General features: G+C 42.6%; 1 protein-coding gene across 1 annotated transcript in view; it reads right to left on the reverse strand.

Annotated features, from left to right (window-relative positions):
- Positions 1-2,551: 2,551 nt before the first annotated feature.
- LOC115077496 (vomeronasal type-2 receptor 26-like) overlaps positions 2,552-18,619 on the reverse strand; it is a 68,303-nt gene continuing 52,235 nt past the window's right edge. Inside the window, exons 5-6 of the mRNA XM_029579786.1 lie at positions 17,637-17,760; positions 2,552-3,468 (exon numbers count right to left, since the gene is read on the reverse strand). Coding sequence (XP_029435646.1) covers positions 2,552-3,468; positions 17,637-17,760 — 1,041 coding nt within the window. The remainder of the gene's footprint in view (positions 3,469-17,636; positions 17,761-18,619) is intronic.

Raw genomic sequence — 18,619 nt, forward strand, 5'->3', positions numbered from 1 at the left:
TTCGGGAGGGTGGGGGATTTAATTTAAAGGGTCGGGGGTGGGTTTTAGGGTGTTTTAGTGTGCCGGCTCACGATTTTAACGATTTTCACGATACTTTACACACCCAAACGGCAACAATACGATTCCCTCCCCCTCCCAGCCAAAATCGATCGTTAAGACGATCGAGGACACTATTCACATCTCTAATTTCTATTGCATCGCGACTCTAACGATTTAAAAAATATCTGACGATTTTTTTAAATTGTCAAAAAACAATTCACATCCTTACTCTTTAACTCTGCTTCTAAGCTGCCACTTAAGAACATGCCATACTGGGTCAGACCAAGGGTCCATCAAGCCCAGCATCCTGTTTCCAACAGTGGCCAATCCAGGCCATAAGAACCTGGCAAATACCCAAAAACTAAGTCTATTCTATTCCATATTACCGTTGCTAGTAATAGCTGTGGTTATTATCTAAGTCAACTTAATTAATAGCAGGTAATGAACTTCTCCTCCAGGAACTTATCCAATCCTTTTTAAATACAGATATAGTAACTGCACTAACCACATCCTCTTCCAACAAATTCCAGAGTATAATTGTGCATTGAGTGAAAAAGCACTTTCTCTGAGTAGTTTTAAATGTGCCACATGCTAACTTCAAAGAGTGTCCCCTAGTCTTTCTATTATCTGAAAGAGTAAATAACTGATTCACATTAACCCGTTCTAGACCGCTCATGATTTTAAACACCTCTATCATATCCTCCCTCAGTCGTCTCTTCTCCAAGCTGAAAAGTCCTAACCTCTTTAGTTTTTCCTCATAGGGAAGCTGTTCCATTCCCTTTATCATTTTGGTTACCCTTCTCAATACCTTTTCCATCAGAACTATATCTTTTTTGAGATGTGGCGACCAGAATTGTATACAGTACAATGGAGCGATACAGAGGCATTATGACATTTTCCGTTTTATTCGCCATTCCCTTTCTAATAATTCACAACATTCTGTTTGCTTTTTTGACTTCCGCAACTCACTGAACCGATGATTTCCATGTGTTATCCACTATGATGCCTAGATCTCTTTCTTGGGTGGTAGCTACTAATATGGAACCTAACATTGTGTAACTATAGCATGGGTTATTTTTCCCTATATGCATCACCTTGCACTTATCCACATTAAATTTCATCTGCCATTTGGATGCCCAATTTTCCAGTCTCAGAAAGTCTTCCTGCAATTTATCACAATCTGCTTGTGATTTAACTACTCTGAACAATTTTGTATCATCTGCAAATTTGATTACCTCACTCGTCATATTTCTTTCCAGATCATTTATAAATATATTAAAAAGCACGGATCCCAGTACAGATCCCTGAGGCACTCCACTGCCCACTCCCTTCCACTGAGAAAATTGTCCATTTAATCCTACTCTTTGTTTCCTGTCTTTTAGCCAGTTTGTGATCCACGAAAGGACATCGCCACCTGTCCCATGACTTCTTTTCCTAGAAGCCTCTCATGAGGAACTTTGTCAAACACCTTCTGAAAATCCAAATACACTACATCTACCAGTTCGCCTTTATCTACCTGTTTATTAACTCTTTCAAAAAAGTGAAGCAGATTTGTGAGGCAAGACTTGCCTTGGGTAAAGCCAAGCTGACTTTGTTCCATGAAACTATGTCTTTCTATATGTTCTGTGATTTTGATATTTAGAACACTTTCCACTATTTTCCTGGCACTGAAGTCAGGCTAACTGGTCTGTAGTTCCCAGATCGCCCCTGGAGCCCTTTTTAAATATTGGGGTTACATTAGTCACCCTCCAGTCTTCAGGTATAATTGATGATTTTAATGATAGGTTACACATTTTTACTAATAGGTCTGAGATTTCACTTTTGAGTTCCTTCAGAGCCCTGGGGTGTATACCATCAGGACCAGGTGATTTACTACTCTTCAGTTTGTCAATCAGGCCTACCACATCTTCTAGGTTCACCGTGATTTGGTTCAGTCCATCTGAATCATCACCCATGAAAACCTTCTCCGATACAGTTATCTCACTATGATTGATTGGTCTGAAAAGGAATACAGTGTTTATACTCTCCGATTTACACAAAGAGTATATGTAGGAAAAAAATGTCATTTATCTGTAAATGTAAAGTAAGAAATTGGCAGTGGGAGCTGTGGGTGGCTGATTTTCTTCCCCTCTACCCCCAAATAAAATGATGTCCCGCTGCTTTGAAAAAATTAGATTTAGTTAACACTTGACTCTCCCAGAATAAAGAGCATTTAGAGAGTGAGAAATGAATTACAGAATCATTTTATTTTTAATTCTTACTATCCTTGAAAAAAAAAAGTCATTCTTTGCATGGACTTGTGTTCAGAGAAGAGTGGTTTGTTTGACTGTGTAAATATTATTATATTGATTGCATTATTCTCATTGCTTTAATGTGAAAGCTAAAATGAACTTACTTTTAAAAATGACAAAAAAGCAGTCTTCAAAAGAGAATTTTAATTTTATCAAATTCTACTGAATGTGCAGGAGAACAGTATTCACCAAATCTGTACCAAGTTCTGGTAAATATTTCCTTAGAAATTGTCATTGTTTGATTGTTTCCCCATTAAATGTTTTCTTGTGTTCATTTCAGGCTTGAACAGAATAATGTAACATTTAGGAATAAATATAAAGACCAGGAGTCCAGCACTAGACGTCAGGATAGCAAATATCTCCACAGCTACCATATATTTGCCTTTGGTGCTCAAATACGCTGGAATGAAAGACACCCAAACAGTACAGAACACCAGCATGCTGAATGTGATCAACTGGGTCTCGTTGAAACTGTCAGGCAACTTCCTTACTAGGAAAGCTACAACAAAGCTTAAAAATGCCAAACCCCCCATATATCCAACAACAAGATAGAAAGCAATCCCAGATCCATAATTACATTTTAATATCATCTTCCCACTTTCTGATTTTGTGTCATAGTCTGGAAATGGAGGAGAGATGAGCAGCCAAACAAGGCATATCAGAACTTCACCCAGCGAGCAGAGAAGAATAATACAGTTGGATACTCTGGCATCCAACCACTTTTTTAACTTGCTATTGGGCTTAGTGGCATTGAAGGCAATAGCAACTTTGATGGTTTTAGCCAGGACAGTGGAAACAGCAACAGTAAATATAATCCCAAATGCAGATTGTTGGAGCAGACAGGTCACCTTTAGAGGATGACCAATGAATAATAATGAACAAAGAAAAGACAATATGAGTGAAAGGAGAAGCATGTAGCTGAGGTAACGATTGTTTGCTTTCACTAAGGGTGTTTTGTGATGTTTAATAAAAATTGCTATCACTCCAGCAGTTATTATACAAAATAAAATAGTGACAGAAGCTAAAGCCACACCCAAGGGTTCCTGATAGGAAAGGAAGACTATGTCTCTTGGTATGCACAGATCTCTCTTCTCATTGGACCACTGATCTTCTGGGCAGGTCTCACAATTTTCCATATCTGTCAAGAAATCATAGTTTTAATGTTTAACAAATTTTTAAAAAAGCATGATCTCTATTTAAGCCAAATTAGAATTTGATATAAAATAACTTTCCCACACACACTTTTCCACTGCTTTCATTCAACCGGAAATCTTATTTTTTTCTCTTAAGTGGCAACTTGAATTTTATTACACTCATATATTAATAAGTAAATACTCCCTGCTTTTTTGCTGCTAAGGAAAATGCATTTATTTTTTGTAAATAGTTCTTAGTTGGGGGCCTCTTGCAATAGAAACTGGTTTATTATTTTAGAGACTAAGGGCCAGATTTTCGGAGGGGTTACGCACGCTGGGCCTATTTTATAAAGGCCTGGTAATGCACGTAAAGCTCTGGGACACGTCTAAGTCCCGGGACTTTACTAAAGGGCCAGCCCGGGGGCGGGGCGGTCTGGGCAGGGCCAGAGGCCTCCGGCGGAGAGTCCATTTGCCTCTGTGTCGGAGGATCGCATGCCAGCAGGCTGCCGGGGCGCGCAACCTACGCCTGCCTCCAGGCAGGTGCAAAAGGTGAGTTCAAATTTGGCGGGGGGGGGGGGGGGATTAGGATAAGGCTAGGAGGGGATAGGTTAGGGGAAGGGGTGGGAAGGTTAGTTTAGGGGGAAGGGAACGGGAGAAGCCCATGGGTGTCAGTGCATGCAAGGTGAACTAGTGTGCGCCCCCTTGTGCACGCCGACCCCGATTTTATAAAATGTGGGTGCCTGCGTGCGCATGTTATATAATCGGGCATACATGTGTGTGCGTCGGGTAGTGCAAGCACATGTATGCCCGCACATACAATTGAAAATCTACCCCTAAACGTGGATAAGGCCTTTGACTCTGTGCCCCAGCCATATACTTTTCTTTTCTCGATTGCCTTTAACAATACCCCGGTTTCTTTCAAACAAATTGTTCCTATTGCGCAGATACGTTTTGGTTCTTCTGCATTGTCCTGCACTAGGTAGCTCTCATCTAATCTTTAACCTCTCTGGTTATTTTAAATGTTGTGTTTTATCTTTTGTTAAATTTTTAGATCACTGTTTGTGTCTATTTCCTCTTGTGTCTATTTAATAACAACAACAACCCCAAACACACATTACAGCGTGGAATAAAAGCACAATTTTGTTCTCACTAATATTTCCTTTATTTGATTTTTATACCAGCAATTATAACAAATTCAGACTATCATAAAATAAATGACACATCTCATCTCTACCTCACTAAAATCACCATCCATTCATACTCAGCCACACCATTCTCACTTTGTGCAATATTTGCAAAATAGGGATTACATAATATTTGCTTTGAATATTATAATAATAAACATTTATGTAATTTTATACAACTTGATATGACTCACGCAGCCGTGGCGTTTTCTGCGAAGGAGAGACGCTTTGTGAAATATGGTGGTTTTGAAGCAAGAGGTGGTTCATATGCAATAAAAGGATGATATGATGGAACAATGGTCGGCACGGGTAATGAAATACTTGTTTGAGAACATAATGGAATGACATAGTGACATAAATTCCAGATGTAAAGCAGTTTCTGATGAAATAGACAACGGTAAAGCAGTTTTTGAAGAAATATATAGCGGTTTAAATGGAAGTTATAGCATTGGAGCTTGGGTTTTCGGTAATGCTGAGATTTGGGCAATGAAGTTGAGATTCATGATTGCAAATTACTATGGGGTAGATTTTAAGAGGCGCGCGAACAGCCTACTTTTGCTTGCGCATCAGACTCAAGCAAAAGTACGCTGGATTTTAGTAGATACGCGCGGAGCCGCGCGTATCCACTAAAATCCTGGATCGGCGCGCGCAAGGCTATCGATTTTGTATAGCCTGCGCGCGCCGAGCCGCGCTGCCTCCCCCCGTTCCCTCCAAGGCCGCTCCGAAATCGGAGCGGCCTCGGAGGGAACTTTCCTTTGCCCTCCCCTCACCTTACCCTCCCTTCCCCTACCTAACCCACCCACCCGGCCCTGTCTACACCCCCCCCTTACCGTTGTCGGGGGATTTACGCCTCCCGGAGGGAGACGTAAATCCCCGCGCGCCAGCGGGCCTGCTGCGCGCCGGGCCGCGACCTGGGGGCGGGTACGGAGGGCGCGGCCACGCCCCCGGGCCGTAGCCACGCCCCGTACCCGCCCCCAAAACGCGGCCGACACGCCCCTGAAACGCTGCGTCGACCGGGCCCGCCCCCCGACACGCCCCCGACACGCCCCCCTCCGAAAACCCCGGGACATACGCGAGTCCCGGGGTCTGCGCGCGCCGGTAGGCCTATGTAAAATAGGCTTACCGGCGCGCAGGGCCCTGCTCGCCTAAATCCGCCCGGTTTTGGGCGGATTTAGGCGAGCAGGGCGCTGAAAATCCGCCCCTATGTGAACAAAATCCCCTGAAGAAACCAATGGGAGAAACAGGAGCTTCCTGTCGGGATAAGATTAAAGAAATTGCAATATCGATTGTGTTGGAATACAAGTTATGAATTTCATGAAAATGAGAACGGCAATTTAATAAGAAACTCAGACGGGATATAAGCAATGAGTATTATAAATGTTCATCATGTTAGGATGTAACTTATGAAATATGAATCTAATAAGGAACTTTAATTACAAATGATTGTCTACATTAGTAAAGGAAATTTGTGTTAAATATAACAGTGGTAGAAATTGGGGTAATTAATAAAAGAGGAGTATGTTTACATTGCAAATTAGGGAATGTTGCAATAGTATTGTTAAAGTGTAACAAGTTTGTATTGTCAGTTTTTAATAGTTTATTGTTGTGTGAGTGAATGTGGTGTGTATGGGTGATATAAATAGATATGTGTTATGTTTTTAAAGGTTTGTTAAATAATAAAAATTGAAGATAAAATTCATTGAAATACACGGGTATATTGTTTGTAATACTTGTCAGTGTTAATACCTGTGGTAGACCCAGGATAATTCTATTTATCAACTTTATATGAACAAATTTGAATAAAAATACATGGTACCAATGTTTCTGTCTGACAACTCTGAATAATCACAAAGCGTTTGACACTGATGTTGTTATTAACAGTTGGGATAGATAAGAACTGTTAATAACAACATCAGTGTCAAGCACTATATGGACACTATAAACCGTTATATATGTTTATAAAAGTGGTATACAAACATTTTTAAATAAATAAATAGGGTTTGTCCTGGGGAAATGTGTTTTCACATTAAGACACGCATACAGATTAATGAGGCAACTTTTGAAGAGCTCTCTTGACTATGTGGGAAAGGAAGGGTTGTTTGTTGTCATTCTGTAACTTTCAAAAAATCAAAGCGGAAGCCGATCCAAGATGGCTATGCAGCGATTAAAAACGAAGAGGAGGATCGGTATTAAAAAGGACTTTTATTAAATCTTGCCCTCCTTTTTATACCGATTCTTTAATTTTCATCCATGTCTGGAGTTTTTAATCTTTGTAATGGAAATTTGATAGGGAGAGAATATGTTAATTGCAACCTTTTAGCTGACAATATGCTTCTGTTCCTTTCAGATCCTGAGGATTCATTGCAGGTTGCAGTGAACCTCATTAAAAGTTTAGCCTCTCAATAAGACTGAAGATGAATTTTCAGAAGCCAGTGGAATTAGATACTGCAAAAACGTTCACAGAAAATGTAATCCTATGGGAACTGCATCCCCATTTCAAGCTAATAAACAGATTTCATATTCCGTCAGAAAAAGCATTCAGAGGCAGCTGGTTGGATTTAATCACGCCTGCATTGCCAGAGAAAAAAACTTTTACCGTGCCAGTGGATACAGAGTAAAGATCTTTTTCCTCAGTCCCTGGAACCCGTGACGCTCGGAGGCTGTAGCAGGAAGCTGCAGCTGGTTGAATTTAATCACGCCTGCATTGCCAGAGAAAAAAACTTTTACCGTGCCAGTGGATACAGAGTAAAGATCTTTTTCCTCAGTCCCTGGACCCCGTGACGCTCGGAGGCTGTAGCAGGAAGCTGCAGCTGGTTGAATTTAATCACGCCTGCATTGCCAGAGAAAAAAACTTTTACCGTGCCTGTGGATACAGAGTAAAGATCTTTTTCCTCAGTCCCTGGACCCCGTGACGCTCGGAGGAGGAGACCGCCTATAAAATAGGCGGGGCTGCGGCGCATCGTCGCCGCCGGCGCTTCGCCAAAGCCGCGCGCGCCTAAGGGGCGCGCGCGGCTTTGTCCGGCTTAGTCCGAGCGTGGACGGAGTGGAGGCGGTAATTTAGGTCCCCTCAGCTGCCCTAGAACCAAAGCGTGAGTAAATTTCGAGGGAATAATTACCTGGGAATTTATTTGTGACCCGATGCCTCATACAAAGAGGAAAGGGAAAGTCAGAGGGGACCCTCCAACCCCTCTGACCAGTACCCCCTCACCACCTACCATAGGTAATTTTTTCCCATGAGCTGGTTCCATATACCCAGGAGAAACGCCAGGTATTGGTGAAAGTATGGAGCAAATACGATCACCTCTGGATTTTAACATCTCATTGAGCCCTGGGGAACCCGTGGCCCCTCCACCGCCCAATCCTGCACAAACTCCATTTTTAGGAGAAGATTCTCTACCTATCGGGTTGAGTAAATCTACCCCTAAGGGAGGGGAAATGGAGAGAGAAGGTGCAAGGCCAAAAAGTGGGGGGAGTGTAAAGGAACCCCCCACAATAGTACCATCATTAGCGATGGAAGGGAGGGCAGAGAATGTGGAGGAGAGAAGTAAACTCTGCCCATTAGGATCAGTAAGTTTGAATAACTCCTTAGGCTCACAGTCACACCCGATAACGCTGGAGACTATTTGGTCCACCCTAACTGACTTGAAAGTATTAATTTTGTCCCTAAATGCATCTGTCAATGGAACCAAAGATCAGATTTCTAAAGTTGAACCCTTAGTGGCACAACATGAAGAGAAACTAATTAATATCTCCACAAAATTAGAACAAGTGGAAAAAATTCAGACCACTCTGATACAAGGAGACCCCATAAATACAAAGAAGATAGAGAATATTGAAAATCTCTTGAGGTATAATAACTTGAGAATTTTAAACTTTCCTAAAGTGAAGTTAATTTCTCCTCATGAGCAGTATAAACAATATCTAATGGAAAATCTGAATTTGAAAATAGGAGAAATTCCAAGTATTGAAAAAATTTTCTTTGTTGTAATGGGGAAAAAGAAAGCTGAAGTAAGTCAACATATTGAGCAACAATCAGAAGTAGGTAATTTGACGGCCTTTTTGGAACAGTCAATGACTGATCAAGTAGAATATCGTGGTACACTGTGTGTGAAATTTCAGAATAGTGGAGACAGAGATAAGATATTAAAACTAGCATTAATAAACAGGGAAAAATTATACCTAAATCAAAAAATTTGGACATATCCTGATATAACCAGAGTGACCCAGTTACGTAGAAAGCATTTCCTCCAAATGAATCCTGAATTAAACTCTATTGGTGCTCAGCATATGTTATATTATCCTAGTAAGTGTGTGATAAAATACCAGCAGGAAAGGTATGTGTTCTTTGAATCTTTAGAGTTACGTAAGTTTCTTGATGCCAGAATACCTGTTACTGTATCCTGTCCGAGTTAAATAATTATGAAGGAACCACATTATTTCTCTTAAACAATTTACTTTATTTTGCTCATGTGTATAACACGTAATGGTTCTATTTTCTTTATAACAGGGATAATACTGTTTACATTAGAGTGGTAAAATAATACTAACTCTTGTATAATTGTTTGTCTTCTTGCACCTGTTTCAAATGGCAAGCGGATATTGCTGTCTGTATTGTTAAAAATCGCATAAATAAAGGATTTAAAAAAAAAAAAAAAGCATTCAGAGTGGGTATTATTCATATAAACAAGAGTAAATGCTGTAAACTTGAAAAAAGAGCACATTTGCTCTGTATCTGGGATGTCCTGGAATACCAGCATTTTGGAACTATATTATAGCGTTATATATATTTGATCAAACTGCAAGCTTGGTAGCCCTAGATAAATACCATGTTCTCTTTAGGGTGAATTTTAAGAGCCTGGTGTGTGCCAAATCTGGGAGCTACCCTACAAAAGCAGGGCCAGGACACGCCATGGGTTTTTAAAAGGCACCCGCATATGTGCGTATCTCCTGGTATGCACCCAAACTTTTTTTTCACAAAAAAGGAGTGGGATATGGGGATGATCTGGGCAGGGCATGGACATTTCAGGATTTATGAATGAAACAAGCACGCAATTACATGCACATGTGCCCGCTGGGGTCCCCTACTGTGTAGGTTTACTTTTGCCATGGATGTTGTGTAATTCCTAAAACAAACAAAAACAAAATTGCCAGACAGAATGGCTAACAATGTAAAAGGGAGGCTAATTATCTAGGCCGGAGGGGGGATGGGGGTGGTGGTGTTTAGGAAGTCCTACCTTTTACTTGGGTAAACTTTGAACAAACTAGGGAAAGTGATAATTGCATCAGTATGCATGTCTACTAAAATCCCCCCTTTTACATGGTAGAGGCTGCATTTGCGCGCACATGCATGAGTCTATATAAAATTGTGCACACATACAGCCTATTTTATACCATGTGCACACATACGTACATATGCTAGAATATGGTCATGTCCTTTGGCACAAGATGGCATACACGCGTACATGTGGTCCGCGCGGCTGATTCAAAGTTACTGTTCCAGTTTGTAAATGTATTATGACCAGGTGGACTGATGCCTTCCTTGGATGATGAATTGTGAAGAGATATCAGCTGAATAATATGTGAGACATGGAATAGATGTCAATCAAGAAAGGTGGTCCTAGGGAACAAGTTTTCGGTGAACTTTGGAAATGTTGTTATTGTCTGTACCTGCTAGAGTTGAGTATATTTCAGGGGCCAGTCCCACTGAAGCCTCCTGCATAATCCCTTACATTATAAACTTTGTGTTATAAGGATTGATGATAAAACATGGGAGAGGGGTCTGAAGAAGTAGACCATAGTGGGAGATGGGAAATAGGCCTGAGGGTGTGGGAGGTCAGTGGTGCCAATTTTTTCAAAGGTGGGCTAGTGGGTCCTGGAGTGCCCTCTAGACTCGAAGAACTGTACCGTCATCAGTTACAAAAATGGTTCACTGACATGGGCCGTGTTTCGTAATAGCTGCATTTGTCGTGACAAGGAATTGAAAAATAAAAATAGGGCTGGAAGGACTATTTTTGCAACTGATATTGACTTTTGAAATGAGTAATGATTTATAATAAAGGATTTGTTTCACTTTTGGGAATGATTGAACATGCTTATGTTACTGTTGTATTTGAGGCATTGTGGACCCTTGGTCGCAATGGAGATGACTCCGCCCATGGGGAGGAGCCCCATGGGGAACCACTGCGATAGGCTGACACAGTTAGCGGACCCAGAATGGATAGAGTCTTTATTGTACTGCTGTAAATAGATGGTAAAGCAGGAAGGTAAGGCACTGATCCATGAGGTGCCAATACGCTCAACAGGCTCAGAAGAGTAGTCTCACCCAGATGTTCATGATAGGCAGGAGCCCGCAGTGCGGGTATCGCTGCGGCTGGTGGGTGGAGTTGGAGCGCCGGTTCATAGAGGTACTCACAGAGTGAAGGTATCTTCCTGATGGTAGAATGGTGGGACCGAAGGTCCATGGTGCCGGACATGAAGTAGATAGGCCCTTGAGGAGCGCGTACCCAATGGTCCAATATTCTGGAAATGAATAAGAGAAAAGACCCCCAAGGAGCAGTTGTCTAGGTTAGTGAGGACCCCAAAGGGAGTTGGAAGCAAGAGACCCCTGAGGAACAGGTGTCTAGAGCTTCTTCTGGAGCGAGGCCCTTAGCAAAAGGAGATGTCTAAGCTAGCAGCTTAGAGCAGGCAGAGTGGTGAAGCGAAGTCTTTGCTAACTCAGGCCTGGATTTATCAAAATGCGATAAGCATCGCATGCGATAGCAAAAGGGGCGTGTTTTATGCTAATAGTTTATTGCAATTTGCACTAATACCTATGGGGGGGGGGGGGGGAGGGAGAGAGAGAGAGAACCTAGCCATAATGCCCTCTCCCTAGATAGGTATTTATATCCCTATAGGAGGCCCACCTAGTAACTCGAGGTGAGGTTTACGTATTAGTGTAGGGGGTTAGGGGCCACTTTGACATTCAATGTGAGACATACGAACAGAATAGTGGTCTCTTGTGAAGATTTGATGAACTTCAGAGAGAGGAAACTCACCCAAAGATGAGATTTTTGCAATGTTCTCTCCACCTAGCTTGATGTTACCCAGGTAGAGAGTTCATCAAGCTATCGCACGGCTTAACACTACTGAAAAAGGTGTAGCTAAAATTGGCTTTAAGTCTGTGCGATAGGACTTCGCAAATGGGTAAACCCAGCCTATTCCTCCTCTTTTTCGGATTTGCATCGCACCATATGATATGATGCTATCGCATGCGTTAAGGGCTTATCGCATGCGTTAATGTGGCTTTTTGCATGCGATAAGCCCTTAACGCATGCAAAAACGCTTTAGCGTATTTTGATAAATTACCCCCTCAAACTGGTAGCGGAAGCAGAGGCTAGTTATACCCGGAGGTACTGACGTCATGCAGTGGGACCGCCCCCGAGGTTCCCGCCATGACATGTATTTGAGCATCAGAGATGTGCGCGTTCACGCCCTAGAATGCCTTGGGAGTGAGCATGGCGGATGGGTGGCCCATGCTGGTCTGAAAACGCCGAGGCCCGCAGCACTCGGCACCAGAGACAGTCATCTTGCCCAGAGAGGGTAAGGGGAGAAAAAGAGGTAAGGCAAAGCGGTTGCAGCCGTCTGCAACCGACTGACACAAAAGTTACTTTACCACATCTCTGTTTTTTGCTATTTATATTTTTGGTGTTGGTACTTTCCAAGTTTACCTGTATTTGGGGTAAAATACCATGTGTTATCACTGTGTTAAATCACTGCATGGTAAATGCTGTAAACGATGCAGTAAATACCTAACCTTCAGGGCCGGAGGAACCACTAGGCGAGCTAGGCCTGTTCCTAAGGCGCCACAATTTAGGGGGCACCATGGCAGGCGGAAGAATTTTGAAAGGGCAAAAAGTGCCATTTCAAAATTCTGCCAGCCCCCGCCTCATCGTGCCACCCTCCCGACGTCCCCCTTGTGGTCCAGCGGAGGGCCCGGGAGTGATCTGCCGCTCCCGGGGCCTCGGCTGCCTCTAAGCAAAATGGCGCTAGTGGCCTTTAGCCCCCTACGATGTGACAGGGGCTACCAGGGCTGGTGCAAGGGGATTGGGCACCCTAGGCACTTTCAGCCTTGTGCCATCCCCCCGTCGTGCCGACCCCAGCTCCGCCCCTGGTCGCAGCCCCGACTCCCCCCCCAAAAAGAAAACTTACATGGTAGGGGCTAAAGACCACTGGCACCATTTTGCTTAGTAGCAGCCGAGGTCCCGGGAGTGGCAGATCGCTCCTGGGCCCCCACCTGGACCACCAAGTATTTTGGAAGTTTTCTTTTTGGGGGGGGGGGGGATTCAGGGCTGAGACCGGGGGCGGGGCTGGGGTCGGCACCACAGGGAGGTGGCACAAGGCTGAAGGTGCCTAGGGCATCCAATCCCCTTGCACCGGCCCTGCTAACCTGTCTTACTAAATACACCCTACATTAGGTCCCTAATGCTGAAAATCAGTGTTAAGTACCTAAAGCACCAATATGCAAAAGATCTAGTCCCCTAATCTAAAGGAAATATGTTCCTGGGTATGCATAAAAGAAAAAAAAATCCCCATGCTAAGTGTCTAAATGTGTGCATCGATGTTTAGAAGGAAGAAGCAGCCATAGCCTACCAGATGACTATCACAAGTAATGCTGTTCGCCTAAGCTCTTACCTACAATGCCTGCCTGGTCTGATGCCTGGAGAGCGTCTAGTGCCACTGCTGTCCTTGTTTTAGTGTCTCCACCCTCTCCTGCTGATGTCATCTGGGTTCAACACATAGTCAAGGCCCACTGTAGGCGTAGGGAGACGCAGCCAGATCCCAACAGATGGCCAACAAAGGAGCAGAGACATTGTGTTGCCCAGCTAGTCCCTCATCTTGACTGCCTGGACCAGACCCATTGCCTGGAAGGAGTTCCTTGCCATAACTGCACATAACTTAGTCCATTATAAAAAGTATTGCGATGTTATATTGTTTTCAAACTATTAAAAATATATACTGACTGGTTTGTTTATCACCCTTTTATACGGAAGTGTCAAATGCCTCTCTAAAATCTAGATTGAAAAGTGTCCTTCTCCATCATTCAGTTCTTTTGTTCACTACAAGAAAACATTCAGATTTGTTTGACAAGATCGCCTCGTCACAAACCAATGGTGAATGTCTAGGATCTTGCAATATTTTCGTCTAATTCTGTGATTTGCATCTGACTTGGAATAAAACATTGGTGGGGGGTTGGCATCGAACTGTAAAATTATTTTTTAATTGGGAATTGATTCCCTAAAGAAATCACAGATTTTCCTGAATCAGAAGGTAAGTGATAGCTTATATACATACATACATATATATTTTCACCCATAAAGATATATATACACACATCACACACACCTACAGACACAACAGAATAGAGGGCTTCTGAAGGAAGGGGTAGTCACTGTGGGTTAATCAAGAAAGAGGCAATGGGATACCCATTTAAAGTGGTGTGATTATACAGACCTCCATTGCCAAAAAGAAGACATGGATAGAGATTCAATAGAAGACATGCAAGGCTGCAGAGAGAGAGAGAGAGAGAGAGAGAGGCAGAACTAGCAAAAAAAAGGAGGTAGCAATACCCCTGTATAGGTCACAGGTGAGGCTTCACCTGTTGTTCTATTTTCAGTTCTGGAGGAAGTATTTCGGAAAAGATAGGGAGAGGATAGAAAGGCAACCAAATTGGTGAGGGGTCAATACCAGAAGACTTGTGAGAGTAGATGAAGGACCTTAATATATATAACTATAGGGGAGAAGAAACAGGAGGAATATGATGAAGGCTTTTCAATTTCTGAAAGTTATTTAAAATACTCCAGTGACAAACCTTTGCTGATGGAATGTAAGCTTTAGAACAAGGGGCCGAGGCATGAATCTCCAGGGTGGTAGATGATTCAGGAGCAACATTAGAATTATAATTTTTTTTTTTACAGAAATGGTGGTGGATACCTAGAATACCCTCCCTGAAGAAGTGGTTAAGACAAAAATAGAGAGGGAATTCAAAAGAGAATAGATTGCTAGTGGTATGAAGATAGAAATGAAGCACTGTGGTAACCTATGGTATATTTTTCTGAATATGGGTAACCTGCATGGAGAGGCAGTTACAATCCTGAGCACTTTAATGACTAATTTGATGGACCATTTGGTCCTTATTCAATGTCATTTATTATGTTGCTATGTCACATTCACAAAATTGCTTTGAAAGAGGATGCACTATTGCTAGGTGATTTCATGTGCCACGTGTAGCTGGTTAACTTAATATTGATCAACGAATAAGAACATAAGAACATAAGAAAATGCCATACTGGGTCAGACCAAGGGTCCATCAAGCCCAGCATCCTGTTTCCAACAGTGGCCAATCCAGGCCATAAGAACCTGGCAAGTACCCAAAAACTAAGTCTATTCCATGTTACCATTGCTAATGGCAGTGGCTATTCTTTAAGTGAACTTAATAGCAGGTAATGGACTTCTCCTCCAAGAACTTATCCAATCCTTTTTTAAACACAGCTATACTAACTGCACTAACCACATCCTCTGGCAACAAATTCCAGAGTTTAATTGTGCGTTGAGTAAAAAAGAACTTTCTCCGATTAGTTTTAAATGTGCCCCATGCTAACTTCATGGAGTGCCCCCTAGTCTTTCTACTATCCGAAAGAGTAAATAACCGATTCACATCTACCCGTTCTAGACCTCTCATGATTTTAAACACCTCTATTATATCCCCCCTCAGTCGTCTCTTCTCCAAGCTTCCCCTGAAAAGTCCTAACCTCTTTAGTCTTTCCTCATAGGGGAGCTGTTCCATTCCCCTTATCATTTTGGTCGCCCATCTCTGTACCTTCTCCATCGCAATTATATCTTTTTTGAGATGCGGCGACCAGAATTGTACACAGTATTCAAGGTGCGGTCTCACCATGGAGCGATACAGAGGCATTATGACATTTTCTGTTTTATTCACCATTCCCTTTCACATTAAAACATTTTTTTCCATTATATAAAGCAATTTTTTCAACGCCAGATTAGATGTTCCACCCAACATTGGGGTAATTAATATTATATAATTTGTGCAAACATTTTTTTGCAAGAGGGGTTTGTGATTCGTTGATCAATATATTGTATAAATCCCTTAAATATACTGAGTGCCATTTAAAGATTTGCTGGTTAACTTAAGACATAACCAGCCATATTTAAATGAATATAGTCGAATTATATAGCATTATTTTGTTGAAAAGAATGATGCATTGGCTTGAGATCTGATTCCCCCTCCCTAATATTTAATAAATGGTCCTGTGAGACCCTCCCTCACCTCAAACACCTATTGGGGTCCATAGGTCAGCCTCCCCCTTTGCCTGTCCCCTCCATGATTCCACAAAAAATGGCCCTACGTTCCCCTTCCCTCTCCCTCTCACTGGGTACCTTTAGAAATGCTTTCCTCCATCCAGGATCGCTTGCTTTAGCATGATCCCAGTCACTTGTAATGTTGCTATGAGAACAACGCTGGAAGTGGACGCTATTATTGTTGCTAAGCAGATCAATGCTGGTAGCTGAAGCTTCAGCGCTTACTGTGGCTAGAATCGCACTAGAACTCTTGGATCCTAGCGGAGGGGCTGCAGTTCTAAAGGAAGCAGATGAGTGGTAGGGATAGGAGGGGGGACCCTTAGGACTAAATTCTGTAGAAACGGGAAGACCAATCTGTGGACCCCCAACGTATTTTTATTCTTTCGGAGGGGTTGGGAATTTGGCTGTTAGGCACCTTTTTTGAATACTGTGGGGCCACAGGCCCTCACTTCATTTTTTTTTTTTATCAAAAGAGTGCCACTTAGCTGGTCAAGCCTTAAATTATCTGACCGCATGCAAACTGATAACTCTGGGTTTTCTCTGAGGCAGGCCTAAAGTTATCCAGCTTACTTCTAAGATCATTTATCAAATCGTGTTAGGGATTTATTGCACGCGTTAGGGCCCTAACACGGGCGATAATGCCATAAGGCGCGCGATAAATACCTCATCGCAAAATGCATATGCAAATTTCAGATTAGTAGTTGAGTGTGAGGAGCTTAGGTGGGATAAATGAAAATGAGGGTTGGTTAGTGTGGCGTGCAATAGAGTAACACAGAGAAGGGCGGGTTTTAACACCGGAAATAACTGCACCTTTTTTCCTGTGCGTTATGCCTGTGTTAGCTGTGCATTACCAGCCGCAACAGTTTTTGTCACAAATGCTGATCCAGGAGGGGAGAAGGAGCCTCCCCTCTACCCTCCTGGAGCCAATATGTCAGTGAACTATTTATACCACTGAAAGAGGGGTCATTATGAATCCAAGGTGAGGTTTGGGGGGAGCTGGGGTAGGTTTTAGGGGACAGTTTTACATACACAGTCAGAGGTACGAACAGAAACAGTTGCTGTCGGTGAAGATTTTATGTGATTTGGAGCTAGATCATGAGTGCATCTTTCTCTCTTTCTCCTCTGTTCTCTTCAGCAGTCCAAACCGCCATTTGCGATGAAAGCTTTTTCGGTCGGTAATGTGTCTGCGGTGGATTCCTCAGCACGCAATGGAAAAGGTGGTGAATAGGTAGAACAGCCTTTCAGAGGAGGCCGTAGAAATAAAAATGGTAAATGAATTGAAGGAAGCATAGGGGGAGCACAGAGGACCCTCAGTTGGGAAATTCAAAGAGAGTAAAGCTGGAAATCAACACCAGCAATGAAACTGGGCAACTAGATTAATAAGGCACACTCAGAGCATCAAACTCCGCATTTATCCTGACTGCCTCCTGAGGATGCACTGGCAGACAGTTCAGCCCTGCCTCGCATGCTGTACAGTATTCTGTATCTCTAAAATCGAGCCATTTGAAAACCAAATAATATTTAATGCTGCATTATACGTTCAAACGTTTGTATTTTCTGTACTGGGAAATGCATTCGGCATTTTCAGAACATTCACGAACTTTTCTTGGCCTTGATGGATAAATTGAACTTACCAGTCATGGTGGTGATTTCTCCTTCAGAACAGGGGACACAGTCATAGCAGCAAACGTGCGGTCCCTCACGAGGGGCTTTCCTGTACCCGGGAGCACAGCTCTCAGTGCAGACAGAATGTGGAGTCTAAGAAGGTAAAAGGATCAAAGGAGATTTATCAATCACGTGTAGATCTTTGCCGCCGCGGCACTGCTGGGGGGATGGCATGGCCAGGGGTGGCGGCGCAAGGCAGAAGGTGCCTAGGGTGCCTAAACCCCTTGCACCAGCCCAGGGGAGGATAAGGAGTGACGTGGATGTCACTGGGGCGTGGTGGCATATGGGTATTGTGGTAAGGGGGGGGGGCTTATTCTTAAGTTTGTTAAGGCTCAGGTTTTGTGTTAGGTTAATAGTCTGCGGCCATGCTAATTCCCAATTATAGTGTCTTGTGTTTTGTGGGATGGGAGTGGGGAGTGAATGCCATCACCCTGCCTGCCCGTGTTATCACCAATGAAGCTCAAATGCAATTCATAATCAAATATCCAGCTACCACCAAATCATTTATCTCATACATATTCTCCATCACGTTTCTAAATGCATAAATGCTTTCAGTGTTTTCACTTGGAAGATACAACCAAGTAATTGTTATTTGAACTGTTTCAAGTGTTTTAATTTTCCTTAATACATTTTCAGTTACTCACCAGACAGGATCATTGTCTCTTAACTAAGAGGCAGAGAACACAGCTTTTTGGGAAAAAATAAACATAGCTGGTGATGCTAACATCCCATATCAATTAAGATAATAGTGTATTTCTGAAAGATAATTAAACTCCTTGAATCAGGTAGCCAGCTCTGCTTTAACACAATAGCTTTCTGAGCTATAATCACTTAGAATTTGAGCAGTGATTCAGTTAAAAAAATAACACAAATGCAAAATGTAGCAATACTTCAGCTCCATACAATTTTCCCTCTTCCTGCATACAGATGTCTCACAGAGATGTAGTCCTAC

This window comes from Rhinatrema bivittatum, chromosome 16 (genome assembly GCF_901001135.1).
Source record: "Rhinatrema bivittatum chromosome 16, aRhiBiv1.1, whole genome shotgun sequence".
Classification (NCBI taxonomy): Eukaryota; Metazoa; Chordata; class Amphibia; order Gymnophiona; family Rhinatrematidae; genus Rhinatrema; species Rhinatrema bivittatum.